Raw genomic sequence first — 26,203 nt, 5'->3', positions numbered from 1 at the left:
CGTGGCCGCGCTGACACGGTCGGACGGACCGTAACTGACGCGGTGACCTTGACAAACAGCTAGAAACAGTTCAGGTGGGAGATTTGACAGGCAGGCAGCGGCTGGCTGGCTGTTGAGGAGACTGGCATAGCGTTGAGGTAGGTTTGACGTGCATCTCAAGCTTTCCGGGCAGTTTTTGTTTTGTTTTGTTTTGTTGGGTTAGGCCCTTTCGGTCTGACAAGACCATTGCAGAGCCGGAAGGATGATAGGAATTAGGGGGAGACATTGGTCTGGGCAGGCACCCTAGTGAGTCACCGGGGTTTCCGGGCAGGTCCATTAGCGTGAATTATGATCAGCCCAGAACGAGTTCCTATGCACTTATTTCGAACTGCGACCCGTAAACGTCGTTGCCAAATGTTTTACTTTGAAGGGGTCGAAAATCATATCTTATAGCCGATTTATTGTAATGCCTACCACTCGATGTAAAACTATCTTTAATCATCCAGTCGTGTGCAAAGTGCCATAAATGGCCCTCTCCCAGTGACCCTGCAAGCAGCCTGAACTGCTTCGGTTGCTAGTAAAGCTATAAATATTATGGACTATCATAGGCGGTGGAACGGGGAGGGCACCGGGGCACCGTGCCCCCCTTTGATTTTGGCATTTTAACATTAGGCCTATGGCCGTTGCATGGAAAGAATGGGACCAAAAGTCGGCAGTGCCCCCCCCCCCCCCTTAATTGAAGGTGTTCCGCCGCTACTGTGGACTACCGACTGATATTTACGAGTATAGGACGATGACTGCATAAATATCAGGACTTCAAGTCTATGAAAATTATGACTCGAAATTGTACCAAAGACGAAGATACAAAGTACCCCGGTGCATATGCAGTTGGTAGGTTGTCGTTTCATTAACAAACGCATTCGTTGCCTATGAATGCTGAGTAAATAGAGCATCCATTCAAGCATCCATTCGTTCTCTTTAGGTAGGTACAGGCATTAATCTGAATCAATAATGATTCAACTCAAATGTTAATAAAACTGCAATGATTTCACCGTTTGAAATAATCAAATAAACTTTCCATAGCTCCAAGTCCCCTCCCCACCTTCTCATTTCTTCACCTTTTTAAGTTTTTAGTGGCATTCCCATTTCTCATTTTTAGCTCATCCACGCCTTAGTTATACCCTCAATATTTGTACTATAGATATTCTCCATCGTGTATGAGAAGGTATGAAGTAAATATTTACGATCGTTCTTCCCGTGAAGTGTGAACTCCCCGTGATTGCCAAGGTCATAGGGCCGCTAAACGTGACCCAGATTTTCGCATGGGTGCCACGGGAGCACACGGCACCACTACACATGGAACCACAGGGGTGGCCAAGGCTGGTCGTTAGGGGCCCTGAGAGGCTTGGATTTGTCAACTCCGGGACCGCGACGCACGCCTGTCTTATTTAGTCTTTCAGTGCGCTGTTGCAGATTTGTGTTTGATTGATTTCTTGGGACACGCTTTGGATGGTTACGATATCAATCCATCAATCAATCCATCATTTATTTCCGATCTATTAACCCGGCAGTTGCTGGGGTATTTCGCCACCACCGTTTGCTGGGGGAGGGGGCGTTAAACGCCCCCAGCCGATAACTCGAGAACCAATAGGCGCAGCGAAACGCACGAGGCGGCAAACGAAAGAACGCGACGAGACGCTTCAGATGAGTACTTTAAAGTTGAATTTTGAGGTCACAGGTCGGGTCAAGGTCAGGTCAAACACCTGAAATCGGGCTTTCAGTAGCATGGACTTCAGGACCTCGCAATGGGCGCCTCTCGTCATAAACTCTGTCAAAACGGTGCATCATATAAGGCCTACAAGAGTGTCAGCTCCATTTAGGGGTCAGTCAAGCATAGGTCAGGGTCAAGATCAGGCCAACCGTGTAAGCACATATCCCCGAAAAGCAAAACTGATATTCGCAGCCTGTGACACATGTTTCATGGGTAATTTGGGGCGTAGAACACGATGGTGACATTCATTTTATCATATGTGTACGTGTTTGGCTCAAAAAGTTCAATTTAAGAAATGCATGTATCATGGTCGTGAAGTAGTCACGAGAAATTCCCAAGATTCAGTTCAAGCTTTTGGAAAATACGGAACGATAATCAATAATCGAAGATAGCTTTTTGATTGTTCATGGTATTGGCAGTCTAATGGCGTTTACGGCATGTCTGTATGTCTATTCTGCGATTTATACTATTTTTTGAACATATGCCGTTTTTGGTCGAAAACTCAGAAATCATGACGTCACTAAAACCTCGATATCTCAAAAAATTTCCGACTGAATTTTTTTAAACTTTGTCACAATAAACTTAAATCAATTCCCTACAGGTACCCAAAATTTGGTGCGCCCGCGGCGCGCCGTTTTTATGCTATAGCCCGGCGAAAAAAGTGGGGGCGTTTAACGCCCCCCCCCCCCAGCAACTCGCGGGTTAACCCGCGCCCGGGTGGACCTCTCAGCCGACTTCGCCATGATGGGGGGGGGGGGTATTGTTTGGCCACTTTGTTTGGTTTGGGGGCATTGGGGGTTATTGGGGGAAGCCTGGTATTTGGCCATACCAGGTTATATCGGAAAGCAAAAAAGCTAGAAAGATTAAAAAAGCAATACTGAATAGATAGCTCGGTATACAATCTTTCAGATTCGTAGTTTGTATAGGTCATTTTTGGATCAGGTAATCACTGACGTCACCGGAGGTCGAAAGTAAATTTGTCACGAAATTGGTTCCCTATTTTGACAGCTTTTCAAAACTCGGCGTATAATTCGGAACCAATAGAGCTAGAGCACCGCGGAAAAGCGCATTCGATAGCTGTTTAAAAGTTCTTTCTGAGCCTAATGCTTTCACATTTCACCTACGTTCAACGGTTCAGCCTCCAGAGGGCACGCCGAACTCACAATCTGACGTTTTTGGGAAAACGTTTTTTTCTGTAATAATTTTTGACGTCAAGCTTGTAAGTCACGTTGATTAGTTACCAGCATCGCGTTTCTCTCGTCAAAACACGCCGAATAAGCTATAAGTTGACCTGAAAAGGTCAAATTAAGAATTTGACCTCAGGTCAAGGTCACAGAAAATGTTATGTTGCACATCAGTTTCGTATCGCGAAGCTAAGCGCATCCAGCATCCTAACTGTTCTACTTTTCAGTGATCTAGCATGTTTCTATCTATCGTCAACTGTTGTCTACTGCAGCCTGCTGGAGGCGTATTTGGAGCCAACAAAGGAAGGAATGAGTGAGTTAAGTTGAAAGCATTATGGTTCAAAATGATGATGTAGATAATCTAGTTATTTAAAGCTAAATATCTTATGACGAGAGCGGTTGACATTTTTGGTATGCAGTGTTATTCATTGAGAACCGGTCGGAGCGTTTGAGTCTTTAATTTAGTGGTCGCCGCTTACTAATCATGCGGCATACACGCCGCACATAACCGCCAATGCCGCAACGCAGCTTAGATTTCGAAGTAAGCATTTAGTCCCACCCGTATGCTGAATGCCAAGCGGAGTGATTCAGGAGGAAAAAACTTTGTGCTTGGTGAAGAATTTTCCCGCTATGCCTTGCTGCCAAATTATGTCACTCGTGCGCCGTTTTCCCTGACCCGTGTAAATGTTATATTATTTAGGGCCTTGGTTATATTATTCTTCTTGTGGTAGTGTGTGTGTGAATACACGGTGCAAATTCTCGTGGAAAATTTTGATAAAATTGCTGTTACTCATGAATCAAGATATTAAACAGTAGCTCATCTGTCATTGAAAATATTCATAGACATCATTCATGTGAAAAGGTAATTATTTAATTTTAAATTGGAGTTTCCAGGCCCAGTGTCAGTGGTGTCGCTGGAGGTTAGAGAGGTTAGATCAAGATCGCTGAGCCAGCGCTCACAATTCAAGGGCCTGTTCCAGCGCCTCCAGAAGAAATTCTTGACTGGAGGCTCTACCAGAGGTTTTACTGGAGGCGCTGGAACGCAATCTGGAGATTTCTGGAGATTGGCGTCATAGATACCAAAAGAATGACGATTGTTCTCTCTTGAAACGCAAAATTTGTTTTCAATTTTAGTTAAAAAGATAAATAAAATTATAGCAATGTAATTTTCTTTACATTCAAGTTGTAAAATAATCAGTCAAATGTCCTTTGTTTACATTCGTGATTGTCACATGTGCACCATAATTGTAGACCAGAGCCTCCAGAGAAATTTGGACCTCTCAACTCTCTGGAGGCTACTGGAGGTTTCTGGAGCTTTGGCGAGAGCTTTCTGGAGCTTTCTGGAGGCGCTGGAACGCTCTCTGGAGGATTCTAGAGCTTTCTGGAGCTTTCTGGAGGTTTCTGGAGGCGCTGGAACAGGCCCCAAATTCCAATCGACCATTACAATCTAATTATCACATCATTATGCTTACTATGCCTTTAATTTTGTGTTATATCTACTGAACTCACCAGGTCAATAGCATGTCATGTCATCTACACCTGTTTTGCTTCAGTTTGAAAAAGGTTAAGTTCAATTTGAAAAGGTGCACTTTAATTTCAGACATGTGCCAATTGCCATTCAATTTAAATGAAATCTTCTTCAAATTGAAGTAGTGCATCTTTTTGAAATTGTACTCCTACTTTTTCAAACTGAAGGAAAAAGGTGTAGTCATCTCGGCTATTATGCAAGTAAATTTGTGATTTTTATTATTGGGTCTGTTCCAGTGGTAAATGTAAAATAAAAACCTCTGAGGCAGGATGAGCTTCGAGGAGAGCCATTTTAGAGGAGCCTCATAAATATTTTTGTGAGGAACTAAGCTGTTTTCAGGATGTAATGGGTGGTGATTTATGGTGTGTTAGCATTGACTAAGATTGAGATAAAATTTCTTTCAAATAAAAAGCAGATGTATATGGGAAATTGCTAAAAATTAATATTGTAACCCTCAGTCCCCACCAGTCCCCACAATCATTTCCGTAATGCTTAATCTTTCAAATTAATTCAAGTTTGAATAATGTGCGTCATAATATGTCCATGCACTATGCAGATCCTCATCCAAAAATCCAACATTTGTTTGGGATGAGGGAGAAGGCAAATAGTGGTGGTGAAATGTGGAATGGGGATGAGATTGGGGAGTTTCGAGTAGTGACAAACAATTTTTTAATTAGAGGAGGTTAGATGAGCTTGTTGATGAGGAAGTTTGAGGAATCCATGGAACATACCTGTAGTTCTCCAATCTTTCCTAATTCCAGAATCTTCTTTTTTGTATTGCTGCCACAGTGCAGTAAAAAATATGATGGAGATACAAGTCAAAGTGCTACCTTTCAGGAAAAGATTGATGAAATGTTATTAATTAATTTAAGAATTATTGTTTTGATGGAAAGGTAATGCATTGATTCTCTTTATGTATAGCAGATAAAAAATTACCAATGCTTTAACCAGCTTTGAGTATTCTGAGTTGGAAGGTGTTGGATGTTTGTCATGACACATTAGCTGGGTAGGCTACCTTGGAGTTTTCTGCTGTCTGGTCTGCTCCACTGAAAGAGCTGGGCCTTATAATTGTGCCCAAGGTTGAGAGGAACTGAAGCATGTCACTGGACACTGAAACCTGGGAGGAAAATGATAGAATTTTACAACCAATAACCTATCAGAGCACCTTCGATGGTGGCTTGTGACTGTTAACCTGGTTTCTTACCTTAGTTTCTTCTAATGGTATGGTTTCTTACCTTGATTTCTTCAATGGTAATCCACTTCAATGCTCTGTATAAGATTAGGTATCTTGCACAAATTTACATGATGTAATTGCTTAATTGTGCCTATCTCAGCATACTTAACTAAATACTCTGTAAATCGTAGTCCTAGCTGCAGATAATTTCCAACATAACACACTGTCTTCTTCAGACACCCTTGTCTCTAGTCTCATTAGCACCTCTCCACACTGCCCCCAGGTTCCACAATGCCAGCGTAGCATCCCACCGTCCCAGCGATGCCGCGCATCCGCTCGTCCAGCTCGGGGAGCGGCTATGAGGACCTGTCGTCTCTGGCGGGTAGCGTGGCGCCCGGCTCGCTGCTCAGCCAGGTGCGCGGCGTGCGTGATCCCGGCGACGAGCTCGAGATGACCGCATCCACCGCCGGCGTTGTGCCTGATGGTTAGTATCGCAGGGGAATGGGTGGCAGAGGGCAGAGTAGAGATTAGTGGCCAGTAAAGTACTAGGGGAGGATATGACGGTTTCTTGTAGACCAAAGTTGTTGAGATGGCTGGCCAACAAAATGTTTTGCAATTGCTTTGGACAAGGATTATTGTCTCTGGGTATGTTTTCAGACGTCATTTTTACGCTTATCATTTGCTAATAATTCGATGTCACTGTATTGTTTGGTGACTGTTTGCATGTACTATTTTTCTCTACGTTTGTTTCAATCGTGATTGTCGTGTTGCGAGTACCTCTATATATACGCCCGATGGTTATCGCCGATGGCATTCGAATGTGTGATGCTGAGCTCGAGTCACATAATTTCCCCACTCCACTGGGTTGTGTGCCTAACTACCAACCTGTCTACTGTCGGCCCAATCAAGATTTATCACACAGTATGGCGCTGTTATATAAATGCCTTAGGCGTCCTAACAGTTCTGCCGTTGCAATCGTCACTGAGGCCCCGTTTCGCCCCACCATCGCTCGTCCACCGATCTAACTGCAACCCATCTCTCTCACAGACACATTCACCGTGGACCAGGCAGTGAACGCCATCGGTTTCGGACGCTTCCAAGTGCGCCTCTCACTCATCACGGGCCTCTGCTGGATGGCCGACTCGATGGAGATGATGATCCTCTCGATTCTATCTCCGGCCGTCCAGTGCACGTGGCGCATATCCGAGTGGCGTCAGGCGTTCATCACCACGGTCGTCTTCCTCGGCATGATGCTCAGCTCGCCGTTCTGGGGAAAATTCAGCGACAAGTACGGGCGGAAAACGGTACGACTCGGGGTGACTGTGTAGAGTGAGGTGCTTATAGATAAACCAGGTCATTGCATATGTTTTCTGTGTGATGACCTTTTTTAAGCTGCTTGTTGCTAATTATTACAACTAGCATTGCTGTGTTCACTAAACGAGCACATACCTATTATACCACGTAACTCTTTAGGTCTCACATTTCGCTCAGTAGTATCTAGCTCAGATAAAGTATGCGGTATGAACTTCAATGAGTCGCCTGCCCAAGCTGCTCATCTATTCCCCGTGCGTGGTGTTTTCGTTCTCTCACACTCTCCCCCGTGTTTGAACAGACGCTGGTGCTGTCTGGCTCGTTCCTGTTCTTCTACGGGTTCCTGTCAGCGTTTGCGCCTACCTATGTCTGGCTGCTGCTGCTGCGGGGCCTGGTTGGCTTCTGCGTCGGAGCCATACCTCAGGCGTGAGTGCCACTCTTGCCTTATTCTCGGAGAGTGGATAATCTCTCGTTCCGCAAAGAGGACAGAATATGGGTCGTGGAGGATCACCCAGTGGGGCTTTTGTTTTATCCATTTTGGATTTGATGCTGCTTAAACATGCTTTTTTTAGCTGCATGTGTGAAGGAGGTTTGATTTTGTTTTTGTGTGGAGTAGGTATTTGTTAGTTGTAAATACGACGTGTGATTCGTATATTCCGGACAATTATGTTCGCTTTGCCTGCATGCTTCTTGTTGAGCACATTGCTTGAGTATTTCCTTTACAAAGCACCCGATCACCCAATACACTTTCAATTGTGTACCATCATAAGTTGAAGCACATTTTGCACGCTTTAGACTGTTTTGGTCTGTTTTCAGTGTTACACTTTATGCTGAGTACTTGCCTGTGAAGCAGCGAGGAAAGTGCGTTATTTTATTGGAGGTAAGTCATATTCATCTGTCTTTTGAGGGAAGCTTGTTTCGTTTCCACTTGGCATTACCTTGGGTGCACTTACCGTACCAGTTGTGCGAATGGCATTGATGAAGACTGTGATCGTAGTGTTTCGTGGGCGATGTTCTCTCGTTTATTTTATCGATGATACCCACGCAGCATTCTTCACCATCTGCGACCGGTATCTCACAGGACATTTCCTTCCACCGGTTGAAAGACATGTGACGCTATTAGGAAATTTCCCGATGTCCAGTCATCACCGATATATTTCCTGTTTGATACTCAGATAAGACCCATCTCGTTTTTTTGTACCTTGTTAAATGTGTTCAACTCTCGTGTCCTCAGTTGTATGGCCCGGCAAATTATTTTACGGGCCATACATCACTAATGGTTTCTATGTAGTTCTAGTATCAAAGTTCTAGCCCCCCGCCCACTACACAGCCCCCTATTCCGGTGTGTGCGAGCAGTGTTTCTGGGCGCTGGGAGCCTGTATGGAGGTGCTGCTGGCCCTGTTTGTGATGCCCACACTGGGCTGGAAGTGGCTGCTGGGCCTCTCGTCACTGCCTCTGCTGCTATTCACCCTCATATGTCCGGTGAGTGGGTTCGGGTGGATCGGGTGGCCGTTTCGTATGACAACAGCTTTAGAGGTATCTATGGCAAAGGTTGCAAGAAATATCATGCGCGGTCGGGCCAGGCAGTCTGCTGTGGTCCGTGGCAGCAGTTATAGCAGCGGCACACAAAATATCATGTGCGGTCGGAGAGACAGACTGCGATAGTTTGCGGAAATAGTAAATAGTCATGACAGTCAATGCCTCAAGGGGTCCGCCACTAACCCCTGTGACCTCGTATTTGCCAGTGACCCCTGTGACCTCCCCGTGTCTGCCTGTGATATGACGTAATCCCTCGTTGATCCATCTATGACCCATATTAAATAATTCTATGACATATCTTTTACCCCCCAGTGGTTACCGGAGAGCGCGCGGTTCCACGCGGCCAGCGGACAGTCAGAGCGCGCGCTGAGCACCCTCAAACGGATGGCAGACGACAACGGCAAGCCGATGCTGCTCGGCCGGCTGATCGTAGATGACGTGAGCACTGTGCGGCGCGGAGCGCTGAGGGACCTGCTGGTGCCCGAGCTGCGCACCACCACACTGCTGCTCTGGTTCATATGGTGAGCGGGGTGCGGGGTTGTTATGGTGAGCGGCGTGAGGTTGATATGGCGAGTGCCGAGTGGGATGTGGGAGCTAATGATGGTGAGAGGGCCGGCTGAGCGGTCTTGGAAAGTGACTAGCAAATATGGTTATTGTCATTTCATGCCACTTTCTATGACTTTCATGACATGACATTTCATTATCTGTGTTCTGAAGTCTTTTTCTCGTAAAATTGTACTTTACACAACACAAAGACGACAATATAGCATATCACGATGATGCACCATATGCACTGGGATACTCCACTCAAGCCACCTACGTCACGATAGCGCGATATTACGCAAAAACTCGATCTAAGTAAAAGTGTTAGCCGTTGGGCACCTCATGTCTATCGAGGGCCTCCAGTCTGCAGCATACGGCTGTCTCGCCCATTATGCAGGATTCGGCAACACACCGTCGGCTATTTTTAACGTCTGGACCTTCCTTGAACCCGCCATCTCCTGCATTATACATCATGGTAGAGGTAGGCACTAGACAGATCCGCATCGAAACCGGTTGTGTATTTGCATGTGTGCACCGATGGCTAGGAGAAGCACCAGCCTTGATGGAGAGGTGGTCGCGACATTATGCTAATTTTGTGCTGTCGCTAGCCGTCTGAAGTTGTGGGAAGTTACGTTGTCGTCTGAAGGCTTTCCTTTGCCGGCAGGTGGGCCAGCGCGTTCTGTTACTACGGCATTGTCCTGATGACCACGGAGCTGTTTGAACTATCCGAGGAGGATCTGTGCAGCGCGCCGCAGGGATGGGAGGGAGCCGAGGTAGGTACCTTACGTAATTACTTCCTGTTTGGCACTTGCATTAGACACACGTGCCAATCTGGTGCTTTGTAATAGCTAAAGTGCCTTTAGGTAACACTTCCATAAATTGTGTAAAGTAGCCGGGTAAACTCACACAAGCTCTCACATTGTGCATGACATTCGTCAGCGCTCCCCATCTGGCGTCTGTCTTGTCAGTGCACACTGCTGTCAGTATCGGTTCTCACTGTTCGTCTCACTCACTGCAGGTATGTCAGGCGTCGTGCAAACCGCTCACCGTTCGTTTATGCTCACCATTTGCCATTGTTTGACGTTCTGTCCGTGCTTACCATTCGTCTCGCTCACTGCAGGTGTGTCAGGCGTCGTGTAAGCCGCCCACCGTTCGTTTATGCTCACCATTTGTCATTTCTCACCGTTTGACGTCTGTCCGTGCTTACCATTCGTCTCGCTCACTGCAGGTATGTCAGGCGTCGTGTAAGCCGCTACAGCAGGAGGACTACATTGACCTGCTCTGGACCACACTGGCGGAGTTCCCAGGTACGGGCGCATGCAGCTGCCGAGTCCTGCCGTCTTTTATGTGCTCAAGGCCGTGTGCTGTCAGCTCTATGGGTGCCATTATGGGATCTACTGCTAAAACAGTTGGATAGTTCTTTGTAAAACAAAGAAAAAGCATGACAAGTGTGAATGTTCTGCCTTCAGCTAATAAAGTTGAAGATGGGTGTACCATTTACCTTGTTGTCACGTCTCCAGGTATTTTCTTTACACTACTGATAATCGAGAAGTTCGGGCGAAAGAAAACGATGGCGACCGAGTTTTTCATCTACACTCTGGCCATCCTAACGCTGTTCTTCTGCGTGAAGAGGTGAGAGCTGAGTGAAATTGTTCACTTCAGCGTGCCATTCATCTAGTCTGAAAAATGTTCTCTTGTGGTACGACATGGACATGTGATACAAGTCACGCATGTTTTCACATCGTTAACGACCAAGCAATTGATTGATTGATTTATTCATTTGATTGATTACAATTTGCCATCTACCATCTGTCCTTGACTCCTTTCACTAGATGACGTTTTTTGACATCAATGTCATGATTTCAATTACCGCACCGTTCGCTCTAAACACACCTTGTCTACTCTCGGGATGACCCATTCCCTCTCCCTTCACAGCCGAGCCGTGCTTACCGTAACTCTGTTCGTGTGTCGCGGGATGATCGCCGGCATGTTCCAAGCGGCCTACGTCTACACTCCAGAGGTATGGCGCCAGCTCACTGGCACCTCAGATTTCTGGGCGTAGTTTGGTGTCTGCGATAAGTCGCTAAGCTCGTTATTGTGATCAGAAATCGAAACAAGTCTCATTGTCATCACGTATTGTTATATATTTGATAACTTTGAGTTTTTTTTGTGAATCATATCAGTATTATGTGATCTTGATCGAACAAGCGTGAACCGAACACCTAGTTTTACGTTGAAGTCCAGATTCAATTGCAGACTTGTTAGTTTATCTGCAACTCGGTAGTGAGAGGCCCCCAGTCAGTACTTTGTGTCCTTTCCGCCGTTTGTGTGACTAGCTATGTAGCTGAGGTGTTCCTCCCGCCTCGCCACCAGGTGTACCCGACCACGCTGCGGTCGATCGGCGTCGGCTCCTGCAGCGGCTTTGCCCGACTCGGCGCCATGCTGACCCCGCTCATAGCTCAGGTAAGAGTCTGTGTCCTCAGAGTGTCCCGTGCTGAACTCTCTCTCAGACTCAGTCGTTGTTCCGTGACCAGTTTTCCATCTAAATAACCCTATTATCTTCTTCTAATGGTTTACGTCTAATTTATTCCTGGTTATTGCCCGATTAAGTTACCCGTTTACTACTAATCCGTGCCTAGTAATTTCACCTCTGCTAGGTCGCCCCGTAGTCTTGCTCCATTTCTCTCCCAATTCATCTCCACTGATCCTCTCACAGTTAATCATCTATGATCTAACTCACCCTCTTTGCTCCATATCCAATTTATCCTCTGACCCACCGGTCCGCTCCTTCCTATGCACAGCTTACCCTCTGACCCACCGCCCCACTCCTTTGCGCAGTTTACCCTCTAACCCACTGGCCCGCTCCTATGTGCAGTTTACCTTCTAATCCACCAGCCCGTTCCTATGTCCAGTTCACCCTCTAACCCGCCACCCCGCTCCTGTGCACACTTTACCCCCTAACCCAGTGACTGGCCCGCTCCTATGCGCAGTTTACCCGCACCTCGGTGCGTTACACTGCCGTCACATACAGCGCCACCTCCCTACTGGCCGGCCTGGCGGTTCTCTGTGTCAAACCGACCTCCAAGGTTATGCAGTAGGGTGATTCGGAGCGTGTCCGTCCTACTCCGTGCCTACTCCTGAGCCGACCTATCCTCTTCCCGACCACAGCTCCGAAACGGCAGGTAAATCTCCCTGAGTGGTGGACACTGGACAGGGCTTGGAATGAATGAAATGAACCTTTAAGCTGGATGGTATTTCAATGCCTACCATACGGATGGTCACTTTCATTGTAATGGTGAATGTTGAAGTCATATTCTCTTGATTATGATTTTTATGATATGACACTAAAATGTGAGACATGATGCCTGCATTTTTTTATTAGTTGTATTTTGTCCTGTGTATATGTACTTGACAACCGAAGGTGCACATCCCACCCAGCCGCCAGCCCCCACCACGGTGTGTGACCTCTCCTCTCGTCGTGGTCAGGTTCTCATCTACCGGTCTCCGTTCGCGTCCGTGATCGTGTACGCGTTCGTGGCCATGACCGCCGGCCTGGCGTGTCTGCTGCTGCCGATCGAGACGCGTGGCCGACCTCTGCAGAGCAGCCTCTCCGCCGCGGAGTTCCAGTGAGCGCGACTGTCTGGTCGCGGTCGCGGTCGTGGCCGACCTCTGCAGAGCAGCCTCTCCACCGCCGAGTTCCAGTGAGCGCGGCTGTCTGGTCGCAGCCGACCTCCGCAGAGGAGCCTGTCTACCGCGGAGTTCGAGTGAGCGTGGCTGTCTGACCGTGGCCGACCCCTGCAGAGGAGCCTATCCAGCTCTGACCTACAGTGAGCACGACTGTCCACCACCAGCGGACCCGGCCCGTATTACGCCATTACACCCTGTTCGGTTCGGAACTGGCAGCGAAAGACGGCTCGGCGGCGTCATGTCGGCCTGTGTGCTGTGAGGGAGTGGTAACATCGCCGAACGATAACCGAACGAACCGTGCTTCCTGAGTGGAGGTGGAGTTTTGGTCCGGGCGGGGAGTGATGTTTACAACGAATCTCGATGTCGAACAAACGCTACGTGAGCTTGTATATTTAATCAACAGCGAGAACGTCTTGCGGTGATTGTGCCTTGGAGCATGAGTGCTGTATCACTTATGAAGTGAAATTGGTGTGGGAGCGTCTTTACGTCATGTTGATTTTTAAATGTCTACGTGTTGTGTAAATTTCGATGAGACATCTTCAAATTAAGCCCACGGCCGCTGCATAACCCGCACTTTTCTCTGAGAGGATTTAACAACATTAAGCAGGGTGTACTTACCAAAAGCGATTCGATTGTCTTTTAAATGTAATATTATTGTGTGATGAATCCGGCATAGTTCCTCAGTACTTTTCATGCCCTGCTCCGCGGCAACTGAATGCATTCGTTATTGAGCGGGCGGCGACGGCGGAATCTGTACTGATGGACCCCATTACCGAGTCGTTAGCAAGTCTTGTTTTGATTCCGACCAAAGGTCCACGAGCGGTCTCCTGTTGCGAGTTTGCTCAGCTCTTTTTCGCAGTGAATGGCAGTTGAACTATCGCGCTTTCTTCACGTTGAACGCTGGGTTGGTGTGCGGTGTACGACTTGGCAGCTATTCTTGGTACGTGATATCACTCATCTTTCACGAGCAGTTAGATGGCACACTATTTTAAACAAAGTTGCTCAATTTTGTACTATATTTTGTCCCCTTTGCACCTTTTGCGCGGTTTCTTTCGTCTGATAACTGCGTTGTTCTAATTATTTATAGTTTATTTTGTTGTTTATTATTGTAAATGGTGCAGGCAATAAATTGATGACGTGAACTTGTCATATAACTCTGTTCCATAGCTGCGGATTATTAGATTAGAAGCTTGCTAATTGTTTTTCTTTTTGTGAAGGGCAATCATCGACGGCACCAGAGGGCCGTCGTGTACCACATCAATGATACAATGATACCCACTGAGACTCGATTTGACAGTACGCGAAGACTGTGCATGGAAGGACCACCCATCAACGTCTGCGGTCCCCCCCCCCCCTGGCGTCTTCGAGCACTGACTGGAGTTGCCAGTGTGGCCGATTTCAAATAAAAAGTTCGTTCATTTTATATCCATTTATTTACTAAAGTATCAATACAATGCCAATGATGCGCCCGGGGATCTCTGTGCTCCCGCTCTAGGTTACTGCTCCCGCTCAGGGGGGTGTGGACATCAAATAGGGGCTGCAGTTGCAGACTCCTCCTCACCACCAGACAGCACCGGCTGGAGCTGCCTGTGAGTGCGACGATAACTTATTTAGAAGTCTCCTGTAGCGCAGAGTCGAGCAGTTCACGGTGTTGCTCCATGGTCCGTCGCATCCGCTCGTCGGCCTGAGCGCACAGCCCGGCTACGGAGCGGACGAGCTGTTCATTGTCCTCCTCCATCCAACGGCGGAACTCCAGAGCCAGCGCGGCGTTCTCCGCCAACTTCTGCGACCTGGCGGGTGCGGGGCGCACAGGTCAGCAGGGCACCATATAGGGGCGGCCAGAACTCAATTAGATGAGATGTTGGAATAACAAATGAACGCCGAAGAGGAAGAACAAGATTCGATAATATCAGACGGAGATAATACGGATGGGGTGGCGTTGCAAAGTCAACACCCCGAGAAAAATCTGATCTGATCTGAGAACATAGGTCAATTGCAAGCCCCCGCAGAAAGAGCGAACAGCTGGGAGCGGGACATCACATGTGTCCGATACAGGTCCGATAACAAATAAGACTCAGGGAGTTGTAAATGTGAACGATAACCGGAGCACCGGACCCTGAGTTGGTTAGCTCACACATTGCCACAATATGGGTCCAGGAATTAGATGGGTAGGTAGCACACATTCACCCCAGAGTTATCTCGGAGCTCTGTATGTTCTCCACTATCCCAGCACAAACGCCGGGATCAAAATACCCTAGGGTACCGCTAACTGTCACTACCCGGCTCCATTCCATTCTACTATGGGTACTGCGCGGTGTATGTTCGACCCGTCGGCGCTACGTTCTCGCTGCCCGAGCACCCACCTCTGCGCCAGGCGCTTCTCGCGCTCTGCCGTCTCTTCTTTGAAGCGTTTCATGTCAGCCTCCAGCTGGGCGCGCCGTGCTCCCACGTCCAGCTGCTGCAGCTCGTGGTTGATGCGGCTCAGCTCTTCGTCCACCTGGCGCGGAAGGGTAACGTCAGACGGGTAAGCTGGTCCGCTGGGACAGCCGTGACATCACAGTTTGTGAAGGGACCACCGTGTGACCCTGGATTTTAAGGAAAGGAGGGGGGGGGGGGGTACAGCCGAGACACCCTACCTTGGCTGTTAGGAGTCACAGCTCTGGACCGTGAAGTAGAACACCGACCAACCAACAACTGTCTCTCAAAGTTACCCTCATCCACTGACATCATTTACCCCTCCGTCCAACCCACTCCTCTTTCCTCTGGCTCTGTTACTCTGAGACCTTTTCCCTTTCTCATCCAATCCCCGGCGAATCACCGACCTCCACGATGCGCGCGTCGAGCGCCGCATGCTGCTGCTGCAGCCGGCGTCTGTCTGCTGCATCCTCCTCTTCCAGCCGCTTCAGACGGCTGGAGGCGTGAAACTCCTCCTGCCGAGCCTGTTCCAGGCGGCTGCGAGCCTCGCGCGCGTGACGCTCCTGCCGAAATAGCGGGCGGGCGTCAGTTGGAGCGGTGGTATTTGGTTGGGTTTGATGGCGTGCCCAACCTCTGAGGGTTATATGACGTGCAGTGGTATTTCAAAACATCGATGATAAATGACAATATGATAAAAATGCACGTCACAGCCTTGTCAACAGGAATTAGAGCAAGTTTATTAGTGAGGTAAAAGTTGCACCAAAAATCCCCTCATCCAGTCCCAGACTCCTTCGGCAACCTTAGTAGTCTGCCTGCACCCCTAAAACCCCATCATTAGACACCAATCAGAGCTCAACTCAGTCTCCGGCGCCGTACTCCTCACCTGCTGCAGTAGAGTGCTGTTGAGTTTCTCCAGCTCCTGTCTGGCCGCCCGCTCCACACCCTCCATGATGTGTCCGAACTCAGTCAGCTGCTTCAGCTGGTCCGACTCGGAGCCGGTCAGTCGCAGCTGGAGGGCCTCGCCTCCGGGCAGCTGAGACTGCAGCGGCGCCAGCTGCGAGTTGAGCCGGCGCACGGCCGCCTGTCGCTGAGACTGAGAGCGCGCGAACTCCATCTGTATCTCGCCGCTCTCCGTGGCCATCTGCCGACGGCACGGCGAGGTCAGTGGGCTGAGCTCGTGGGGGGTGATACCGGCAGTTGTGGCAGCAACTGTGCGGGGACCTGCGATATCGGGACAAACTGTCTGTTGGATGTTCGCCAGACAGTTTGTCCGGCGAACTGTCTGGCGGACAAACAGAGGAAAGAGGAACACCGATACATGACGTAAAAAGCACTGAACAGATAGCCATAAGTCGTTTCCTGTCCATCCAGAGACCCACCTGTTCGATTTCTTCCTTGACATTGTCGATTTGTTTGCAGATCTCCGAACGCTGCTGCGCGATCTTGGCCACATCTTCAGCAGACATTTGCTGCTGGCTGATCTCCACTTTGAGCGCGTCTAGCTGTTCACGCTTCAGCTGTGGGGTAGGAGGGGGAAGATGTCAGCGGGGCTGCCCCGGGAAGGAGAGGGAGAAGGAGGGAGGTTGGGAGAGAGAGAGAGAGAGAGAGAGAGAGAGAGAGAGAGAGAGAGAGAGAGAGAGAGAGAGAGAGAGAGAGAGAGAGAGAGAGAGAGAGAGAGAGAAAATCAGAGGGAGAGATATGGTGGAATCGCGGAAGATTACGTTAACGGGCCAAGGGACGACTAAATATAAGGAAAGAAATGGAGGGGCTGTGAGGAGAGATGACTGAGAACAATAACAAAAACGACCACAGGGGAACACAAGTCATTGTAAGAACAAAATGCAGCTTGCCCTGATTAAGAGGCACGCAGTCCATACTACAGGGTGTTCCGAAAAAAGTGTCACAGTTTCAAACGTGTATTATAAACGCTTGACAAGTATTAACGCATTAAAACATACACCATATGAAAGCTCACGTTTGTCGTTTTTCAACAAGGTTACTCTCGTATCAGTGCTATAACTCCTTGCCAGAGGGCAGAGGAGTTCCTGCGATCACAAGTTTACGCGAACTTCTTGTAGTTCACGTTCTCGATATGGGCACCACCGCGGTTGAGACACGCCTTGATTCTGGCCTGGAAACTCTCAGCGACTTTCGTCAGAGTCTCGGGACCGACTTGATGCAGGTATCTTTCGACGTTCTGCTTAAGCTGGACCAGTGTCTTGGGCTTGCCTGCGTACACAGTGTCCTTGGCAGCCCCCCACAGCCAAAAGTCTAGCGGGTTGAGATCAGGGCTGTGGGGAGCCCACTCATGGGCGGTGCCGAGAGACATGAGGCGAGCGTTGAACAGCTCCTTAAGGCATTCGATACTCTCACGCGCAGTGTGAGGCGGAGCTCCGTCTTGCATGAACCATGCCTGTTGCAGTTGGTTATCGGTGAGCATATCGGTCAGATCCGCGTAGAATTCCCGGATGACCTCGCGGTAGCGCTCGCCATTGATGGTGACGGTCCGGCCATCTTCTTCGAACCAGTAGGGACCGAGGAGGCCGTGAGTGGCGTTGTAGGCCACGAAGGCAGTGACCTTCGGGCCCTTCAGCTGCTTCTCCGTTACTTCTTCCGGTGGTGAGTTACCCCAGAAAGTGTTGTTGTGGTTGTTCACCGCACCGTTCAGGTGGAAGTGAGCCTCGTCTGAGAACCAGACTCGGTTCACCCACCGCGCGTTCCTCTCCATCTTGTTGGAGATCTATTGACACATGACTTGCCGCTTTTGCCTGTCCCGATCCGTCATCTTATGTCTGGTGGATATTATGTACGATGACAGTTTTAGCTCGTCGCATAGGATGCGTCTTACGCTGGTTTTAGCAAGTCCGAGCTGTTGAGAGCGTCGACGGAGCGACTTCTTGGGACTGGCAATGACGGAATTTCGCACGGCCGCGATGGTCTCTGGGGACTTTGAAACCGATGCTGGCCTGCCGCTGCTGCCCCTGTGAGTATTCAGGACTGAACCTGTTGTCTCAAAATGGTTAACAAACCTTGCAATGAGTTTGTTGCAGGGCAGATCTCGAGTTTCCATGTCACACTCGCGTCGAAGTCGGCGGCGGACGGTGACGTACGATTTCGTCTCGAACCATAATCGGACGATTTTGATTTTTTGTTCTGGCGAGAAAACCATCGTAGATTTTGGTGAACCGTTTTGTCCACCAAAATCGACAAGGGTTGTGAGCAACATATCTTAAGCCAAACTATTTCGGACAATTTTTACGGAAATCGCACGTGACTAAAATCGTGACACTTTTTTCGGAACACCCGGTATATAGTCAAAGACAATTATTGTCGATGAGGCTTTGCTTGAGGTATCCTCAATACACGATGCAACGAAAAAATGCGTGACTGTTTCTCAAAAACGTTCGAGCCTGACTTAATGTAGTTCACACAGTCTGATCAGGCGTCTCGATCTAGTCATCTAGTTATACATTGTTTATCTGCATATCGAACTAAACTACTTAAGTTGCCTGTATAATACTCAATAAACCGCCGCGGGTGGAAACCGGAGAAGAGGAGAGAGAGAGAGGGAGAGAGGGAGAGAGAGAGAGAGAGAGAGAGAGAGAGAGTGAGAGAGAGAGTGAGAGAGAGAGAGAGTGAGAGAGAGAGAGCGAGAGAGAGAGAGCGAGAGAGAGAGCGAGAGCGAGAGAGAGCGAGAGAGAGAGGAGAGAGAGAGTGAGAGAGAGAGAGAGAGAGAGAGAGAGAGAGAGAGAGAGAGAGCGAGAGAGAGAGAGAGAGAGAGAGAGAGAGAGAGAGAGAGAGAGAGAGAGAGAGAGAGAGAGAGAGAGAGAGAGAGAGAGAGAGAGAGAGAGAGAGAGAGCGAGAGAGCGAGAGAGAGAGAGAGAGAGAGAGAGAGAGAGAGAGAGAGAGAGAGAGAGAGAGAGAGAGAGAGAGAGAGCGAGAGAGAGAGAGAGAGAGAGAGAGAGAGAGAGAGAGAGAGAGAGAGAGAGAGAGAGAGAGAGAGAGAGAGAGAGAGAGAGAGAGAGAGAGAGAGATTTGGTCCGCCGCGTCAGCCATACCCCTCGCCGGCCCATCGTCCACGCTGCGAGTCGTCGTGTCCCACCTCTGCGAGTCGGACGCGCTCCTGAGCGTCCTTCTGCAGCCACTCGAGCTGTTTGAGCCGCTCGGCCTGCTGCTCGCGCCGGCCGGCCACGTACTCGGACAGACGTCGGGCGTCCGTGTCGGCCGCCGCCTGGCGCTCCACCAGCTCGTCCAGCTGCTCCTGCAGCCGCGCCAGGTCGGGACGCTCCTGCCGCAGGCGCTGTGGGACCGCACGACGGTCAGCTGGTGATCCAGGGAGACGGTATACAAACACCAGGCAGAGGCTTAATGCAAACTTAACACCATGTTGCAGGTATTCGAATGACACTTATCATTTTGTTCAAGCTTACGGTAGCGAAACGTTCCAACTCTGCAATCGCCTACCTTGCTTTGTGCTTTAATGGCCGGGGCCAATAAACTTTTACTCTACACTGACTTCCCACTTCAGTGCGTTTAGACAAGTGAATAAACATCTACCCGGACGTACCCGTCTAACCATTTCCCGACCTCCAGACACCTACCCTGGTTCCCCTTACCATGACACTCACCAGTCCCCACACTTCACATCCAAGCGCACACACCTGGTTTTCAGTCTCGATCCTACGCAGCTCTGCCGGGTCCGTGGTACGCAGAGAGGTGAGAGCCTCGAACAGCTCCTGGGCATCCTCTTCCACGGGGCGCTCCTGGTTGGTGAGGAAGCGGTCGTACGCCTGCAGACTGTGTTTGAGGAGGACGTGCGCGCGCTGGTCCGTCTCCGGAAAACCTGTCAACAGTGAGAAAAAATATGTTGGTAGGCGCCTAGTTAACCATTATCTAGTGTTGAGTTGGTTGGTGCAGCTAATGGGTTGCATTTCCAGAGAAATATAGATGCTATATCAAGGACTTTCGAAAACAATGCAAAACAAAAATACGCACCGACATATTACAAACGAGGAAAGATTATGATTCTTTGGTTTTAGGGGACTACCTTCCGCGCACCATTAGGGTCATCAGCGCTCACTCAAATTACTCGAAAAAGATGACACTCTAGACAGCTTAAACTGCTAGTCGCAGCGGAATTGCTCCATTTCATCGCACCACCGACTGAGTACCAGCCGAGTCAGCGCGCCTACCGTCTTTATCGACTGTGGGAAGCAGCATCAGCAGTGGATCGGTGTCGTCGCCAGGCGGTCCGAAGGCGAGGTTCACCACGTCCGCCAACCAGTCGAGCACGGCCACCAGAGCCGGCCAGCTGTGCATGCATCCGATCGTGATCAGGTGCGACTTTGTGATCTGGCCCGGGTAGCCAAGCATCTTCATTTTTGCCAGCACCTGTAACAGGTCGGGGCGAACGGTTTAACTTGAAATAGGGAAGGTCATTGGTGAAGGTGCGCGATGATTGCGCCGTGGGATGAAGAACTGTGACGCTCGTAGCTGGTGGGGTTTAGTGTTACGTTGAGTTCGTTATAGGCGCGTTGACTACAGGGTCATTTACAACCCGAGCTGGGAAGCCCGTAAATATTCAGGTTTTCCGGCGCTCGTCTGCAATTACGCAGGTAATATTCGAGTTACAGACTGTAGCACTAAGCATACATTTAGTATGCACCTGATAAAGATATAAAGGTATCAAAAATATTTTAAAACGCACTTACCACTTCATCCCTTTTCTTCTGTGCAAGAGTGAAGCCAGGATGCAAAAATCCGTATATGAAGGCGAATATGTCATCAAATTCTCTGCCGGTGCACTTGACGAGGTCCTTGTAGGTGACGGGCGGCCGGTTCTCTGTGTAGCCGCGGTCGGCCAGGAACTGCACCACCCGGTGGGTGGCCGGCTGCCAGTAGGACCTGTCCGAGACGGGCCGCGGGTCGGCACGCCGCTGCTGACTGGCGCCGATCCCCGAGCCGCGGCTCAGCCGGCGCTGGGAGTCCACGCTCAGGCGGCTCGGCTGAGCCACCTTGCTCGCGGTGGCGGCCGACGCGGCCGGCGCGCGGTGCGCAGCCTGTGGCGTGAACGCGTTCAGTCGCGGCGCCGCCAACGTGAGACGAGAGCGCGCCGAAGGACCTGGCGGACACGGCAGCGGGTCAGCGGGCAGCTCATCGGGGTTTGAGCACACACCGCAAGCAAAACATGCGTCAAGAATGTGTAATGTTTATGACATATCATTGCCAACAACGCAGCTGCATGTCAAAGTGTGAAACGTGTTAGAATTATCATTTTAGTATTGGTCCCGGAGAATAAAATCTGACCCGAAAATAACCAGCTGACCAGCTGCAAGAGAAAGCTGCCCATCTTCACCAAAGACATCGTTGTAGCTAGTTTCCTTCTCATTCCACAGTGGCCAGTCGCTAGTGGTTTGGACTTCAGCTGCACCTCACCTGCCACTGAGCGCTGTGCACGCGGCCCGGTGCTGGCCGCGCCTCCGCGCGCGGCCGACGCCGTGGACGGCCGGGGCAGGTAGCTCTTGACCGAGCTGCCGGGCGCGGCGGCAGGAGCGCGGCTCGGCTTCACCGCCGACTTGACGGCCGAGTCAGAGACCCGGCGCGGCGCCATCGACGAGCGCCGCCGGCTTTCCGTCGACGCGCGCATTATGCTGGAGATGAAACACAAAGTCTTGTCATGCATAGTCTCTCTTGAAAGTATCGCGACTGAGGGGAGGGCGCCACCTGCCGCAGCCGCGGCTGAGCGGAAGAATTTTATTTAAGAGCCACTGGTAGCACTGATCAAAGCCTGACACGCGATGGCAGACAGCGCGACGGGACGAGGGGAGTGGTAGCGGAGGGATAGGGGAGGAGGGGGCAGTCGCCGTCCGGTAACTTGTGATGGCAGTAAGCGTGTGGTCAACGGAAGCCACCCTACTCGCAGAGGATTTGTTGAGATCTGTTTCATTACAAAGCTGAAAATTTGACCCGTCATCGGCACGACTACCACCGGTTTTGGGTATAATCCAGAAACCCATGCACGAATATGAAAAAAGCATCAGTTGTACTCGGTAACAGAATGCATCCGTGGTTGCAGGTGCACCCGCTAGCGGTTTCCAAAAAAAAAGATATATATCTGCTCTCTAGCGGCTAGCCACTTAGTTTATTTACAAGGTCAAACAGTGATTGGCAAATATGGCGGATTGAAACAGTCACACAAAAATGTAAGCACCACCATGGTTTAAAATGTCATTATTTTCATTATTTTGTATATGGTTTTCCAATTGTGGTTACATTATCATTTTAATATTAAATATCATTATTTATTGTAATGAAATAAAATCTTATAACAATTTTCTTTCAAAATACTGATCCATTTATGGAATGGCCAGCTGATTGTGATCCCCAGAACCTGCAGAAAAGCTGTTTATCTATCGCCATTTTCGAGTGAATTCATCGAATTCAAGCGAATCAAGTTATTCGTAGTGGAAAATGGAAGCCTTTTCTCCCCGATAAGTGGACAAGATACCCCAAGGGTACCGGCAGGTTATAATGTTTTCCACCCGTAGTAGCGAGGGCTGCATTTATGCCCATATGGTCATCAAGTCTATTTATTGACCAATCCATTTTTGGATCTTCGCCTCGTTGTTTCCCCAACTTATTGACAGCCAAAGCTGTTTTTTGCCAAAGCTGTTTATACCTCACCTGTTCAACTCACCTGTTGGGTTTCCTTGACTCACCAGTGCAGCATATTTACGTCTGGACAACGAGTTGCGGGGAAAAGTGCTGATTTGTTGCAGTTTTAGGAGCCGGTAATTAGGCTGGATTTTTGGGTTACTTTTTCGGTCTGATTCATGTATTTCATAGTGTTTGGCTTTTGAATATTTTAGTTCTTTCAGATAAATATTACTTGCCTTACAACTTTTGTAAAAACGTTTCGTTTTTTATAAGCCGACCTTCAGAGTCCTAAAAATACATCCAGCACTACAATCATTGTAAACAAACAAGTTGAAGTGGAGCACCACTTGGCTCTGTTCCAAGGCGATTTTTAAGTTCATCTGGTGGTTTCCGTACTCTTGTACGTCGTTTTGTTGGATGTTTTGAATCCCTTAAGATTGACTTATATCATATTCAAGAAGCATGTGACTGAAAACAATCCGAAGTATCCAGGAGGCTGACAGAGGTTCTGACTCCTGAGCAATATCAATATCAAGTTGAACTTGAAGTTATGAAATTTTGGTTGATAACGCAAGTTGATCGGGCTCATATATCAGCAAGAAAAAGTAAAATTAAAAGAGCTTATTGGCCGAAAACAAGCTATAATATTGCAGATCTTGGAGCAATACTGAAGAGCACGCTGAGCAGGATCATGCCGGAAAATGTTGACTGATGAGCGCATATTGATGTATTGGTATGAATATTGAATGATAACTTACAACAGCAAGATAAATTAGTGCTAACTATCAAGTTAAAAATCTAGAATGAACGGACCTTGACAGCTTTACTATGCTTAGATGCTATGCAGATTGTAATGTGCATCAGGTTCTCAGGGGCTGGCAAATGAAACATGCGATCATTCCATTGCTACTGGAGGAGAAATTGCTTGGATCACTAAATCCACCTGATGTTGATTTTGATGTTAATCATTACTGTATCAGTATTTCTTGAAAAAAGGATTGTTATAAAATTGTCAATGTGACAATCCATGCAACGATGTGATCATATAATGTGTTCATATAGTCATTCATGATAGTGATTCATGATTGTTGGTCCAATATACAATGGCAAAGCTCTCAGTCTCAGCATTTCTTCCTGTGGATGGCCAGCAGTGACTCAGAGCTTAGAAGTATTATTTTTCTTTACAGGGCTGGGATAAAAAGTACTGAGGGTAATCTTCCACCAAGGAACTCTACTTTGACATTGACATGGTATGAGATGTAGGCACAAGTAGGTAGGTGCTTACTTCATGCTGCAGTTGTGTAGGTTTAGTCGGGTTAGCTTAGATTAGGTTATATTTGGCATATACTTGGCAAATTAAAAAACTAACATATGTTAGTTTTTTAATTTGCCAAGTGTCCATAAAAATGTGACCTGAGCAATGAGCATACCTGAATAGCCTGACAGCTGACCTAACCTCAATCGTCACACATATTTGCAGCCTACCCGAGACCTGCATAGCAGTAGCACCCAGTTATAGGTAGGTACTCACCCTAACTCAATCTTACCTGCTAACCTTCAACTTGCCTATAGTTAGCTCACCTTGCCAAGCTGCATCCAGGGAAACAGTCAACTGAGGAACTGGCTCATTGGGTGGCTGGTTGGAGTCTGTGCATTTAAAGTGTTTCTTCTCTGAAGCTGCTCTGCACTGCTGTATGTCATGTTAGATGCTCAGAAAATGTGGGAAATGATTACTAAGCTACTTTAGTGCTTTGTTAATGCTCGAGACATGAACAAGTACAGATCCTGCAGGGTACAGCTATGAGTTAGGTGCTAGGTGAGTATGTTATGTGAATGTGCTGCTCCCTGTTTGACCATAGTAAGTATACAAACAAGCAAAGGGTCACAGTTATATTCAATCTCCTCATAAACATACAACAAAAACGGCCATATGGCCTCACTCCGAACACACCACAAAGAACTTAAGCCTTTGCAGGCACAAAAATGTTTTGATTTACAGGACAGGTATACAATATAACCTCTGTCTTTGGGGATCTTGCTGCCAAGTTGAGGTACGATGACTGAACTTCAGGAATGATCAACCTTTTCTTCTTAGCCACTGCTTATATCAATATACGAGAAAGACCAAATGCTTGTTTGTAAACTGCCTTGAAAAGTTAATGATCCACCTTCAATTCTGACATGAAGGCACAAATAAAATAGTTCCCTCTTCTTTTGGAATACACAAAGCAAAATATTTAACAACTTCTAGTGGATGGACAAGAGCAATTAGCATAGCTTCCCTCAAGTTAACTTCTGGCACTGATGAGTGATGATGAATAACACTGACGCTTATTCGCTTCATATTTTGTAACAAACGCGCAAAAACTGCAATATAACAGCACTATATGCTTCTTGACAAAATGCAAAAGGAGTAAAAATTTCGCCCTGATGGCATTCATTCTTGGTGGAAACGTAATTACAAAATATTTTGTAGTAACTATTAAATTCCGGCCGAAAACAGCGCACGGTTTAAAAAAGAATCATTCCAATGACGGTCCATTCTTGCGGTCCTGAAATCGCCACTATTTCCGGCCTCTCCAACGCAACTCGTTGTCCAGACGTAAATATGCACCAGTGCATGAGGAGAGGCAGGAAACCGTGTAGGAAAGAACTGTACCTAAACTGTATCAGCCCAGGCTCAAGCACATAAATTAGTTCAAATCAAAATGAATGAATGGATGATTGAATAAATGAATGCTTTCACGACGGACGACCCCATTTCGGTATACACTTACCCCGATTGGGATAAATTACACTGAAGGTTGCACTGAAGCACACTGAAGGAAGACTTGTAAGTGATCCATGCACTCAACTTGAACTATCTCAATCCACTCTCAATCTATTCTGTAATAATCTTTGTGTAAGAATCGGTAAAAATCGCGCGCGAATTGTTTGAATTCATTTGTAACATTTGCGCTACATATGTAGCCGTACAAGGCCTTGGTAAATACCACAAATATTGGACTACACTACTTGACTGCCACCCTTGTAGCCATCCCATTTATCAACAATTACTGAGCCGATTGGGACGAACCAAGCACCATTTGAAACAAAAAATACAGTTTTATTAGCCATTTTGAATGTCGTGACCTCAAACGAACTTTGGTAGGCTCCAAAAGTCAGCATGACGTTTTCGCTGATTGCAGCCATTCTATAATGATAACCCTCGCCGGCCGGCCGAAGGGGGCGGGTGCCGCACCCCCATCCCCCATAGGTTTTTTCGCAATAGCTCCGAACACGCCGGCGATAGAGAGATGATAGTTGGCACAACTGACCTTTGATCCAAGCCGCATCTTGTGACACCAACCGAATTTTCAGGTTAGGTCAGGTCACTGACCTATTATGACGTCATAAGTGAACCTCTGTAGGGGAAG

The 26,203-nt window shown here is 48.2% G+C and overlaps 2 protein-coding genes across 7 annotated transcripts; one reads left to right on the top strand and one right to left on the bottom strand.

Annotated features, from left to right (window-relative positions):
* The first annotated feature begins 67 nt into the window (after positions 1–67).
* On the top strand, positions 68–13,870 carry LOC122387481 (synaptic vesicle 2-related protein-like). 4 transcript variants are annotated; one of them, XR_006257598.1, is made up of 14 exons: positions 3,614–3,796; positions 5,920–6,120; positions 6,684–6,940; positions 7,249–7,373; positions 7,764–7,827; positions 8,304–8,429; positions 8,799–9,007; positions 9,694–9,802; positions 10,258–10,336; positions 10,550–10,661; positions 10,965–11,049; positions 11,403–11,492; positions 12,020–12,211; positions 12,516–13,870. XR_006257598.1 is itself a non-coding variant. In XM_043377731.1 (13 exons), exons 2-13 carry the CDS (start codon positions 5,958–5,960, stop codon positions 12,657–12,659), a joined length of 1,563 nt encoding a protein of 520 aa, XP_043233666.1. In that variant the 5' UTR covers positions 68–137; positions 5,920–5,957; the 3' UTR covers positions 12,660–13,870. The 4 variants fall into 4 exon arrangements, 3 of the variants coding, with proteins under 3 accessions (XP_043233666.1, XP_043233664.1, XP_043233665.1); XM_043377731.1 differs by lacking the exons at positions 3,614–3,796; positions 12,020–12,211 and adding an exon at positions 68–137; XM_043377729.1 differs by lacking the exon at positions 12,020–12,211 and having other exon boundaries at positions 3,496–3,796.
* A 260-nt stretch (positions 13,871–14,130) lies between these two features.
* LOC122387476 (kinetochore protein NDC80 homolog) lies at positions 14,131–25,835 on the bottom strand. 3 transcript variants are annotated; one of them, XM_043377721.1, is made up of 11 exons: positions 25,565–25,835; positions 21,567–21,781; positions 20,843–21,252; positions 20,324–20,522; positions 19,793–19,974; positions 19,234–19,431; positions 16,511–16,648; positions 16,015–16,272; positions 15,539–15,694; positions 15,080–15,213; positions 14,131–14,506 (listed from the first exon to the last, which is right to left on the bottom strand). In XM_043377721.1, the coding sequence occupies exons 2-11, from the start codon at positions 21,775–21,777 to the stop codon at positions 14,323–14,325; spliced, it is 2,070 nt and encodes a 689-aa protein (XP_043233656.1). In that variant the 5' UTR covers positions 21,778–21,781; positions 25,565–25,835; the 3' UTR covers positions 14,131–14,322. The 3 variants fall into 3 exon arrangements, with proteins under 3 accessions (XP_043233656.1, XP_043233655.1, XP_043233657.1); XM_043377720.1 differs by lacking the exon at positions 25,565–25,835 and adding an exon at positions 22,828–23,900; XM_043377722.1 differs by lacking the exon at positions 25,565–25,835 and adding an exon at positions 22,461–22,473.
* Between the last annotated feature and the right edge of the window lie 368 nt (positions 25,836–26,203).

The sequence above is a fragment of the Amphibalanus amphitrite genome, unplaced genomic scaffold (assembly GCF_019059575.1).
Source record: "Amphibalanus amphitrite isolate SeventyFive unplaced genomic scaffold, NRLGWU_Aamphi_draft 000287F_arrow, whole genome shotgun sequence".
Classification (NCBI taxonomy): Eukaryota; Metazoa; Arthropoda; class Thecostraca; order Balanomorpha; family Balanidae; genus Amphibalanus; species Amphibalanus amphitrite.
The sequence above is the reverse complement of the archived record's forward strand: the minus strand, read 5'-3'. Positions and strand labels throughout refer to the sequence as shown.

Bases quoted from the DNA above. Each gene is read 5' to 3' on its own strand.
- LOC122387476 (XM_043377721.1), bottom strand. From the start codon at position 21,777: ATGCGCGCGTCGACGGAAAGCCGGCGGCGCTCGTCGATGGCGCCGCGC. The intron at 20,523-20,842 runs GTAAGTGCGTTT...GACCTGTTACAG, and splicing joins AGAAGAAAAGGGATGAAGTG to GTGCTGGCAAAAATGAAGAT. The intron at 14,507-15,079 runs GTGGGTGCTCGG...CGCACCCGCCAG, and splicing joins GAGAAGCGCCTGGCGCAGAG to GTCGCAGAAGTTGGCGGAGA.
- LOC122387481 (XM_043377731.1), top strand. From the start codon at position 5,958: ATGCCGCGCATCCGCTCGTCCAGCTCGGGGAGCGGCTATGAGGACCTG. The intron at 6,121-6,683 runs GTTAGTATCGCA...TCTCTCTCACAG, and splicing joins CGCCGGCGTTGTGCCTGATG to ACACATTCACCGTGGACCAG. The intron at 11,493-12,515 runs GTAAGAGTCTGT...CGTCGTGGTCAG, and splicing joins TGACCCCGCTCATAGCTCAG to GTTCTCATCTACCGGTCTCC.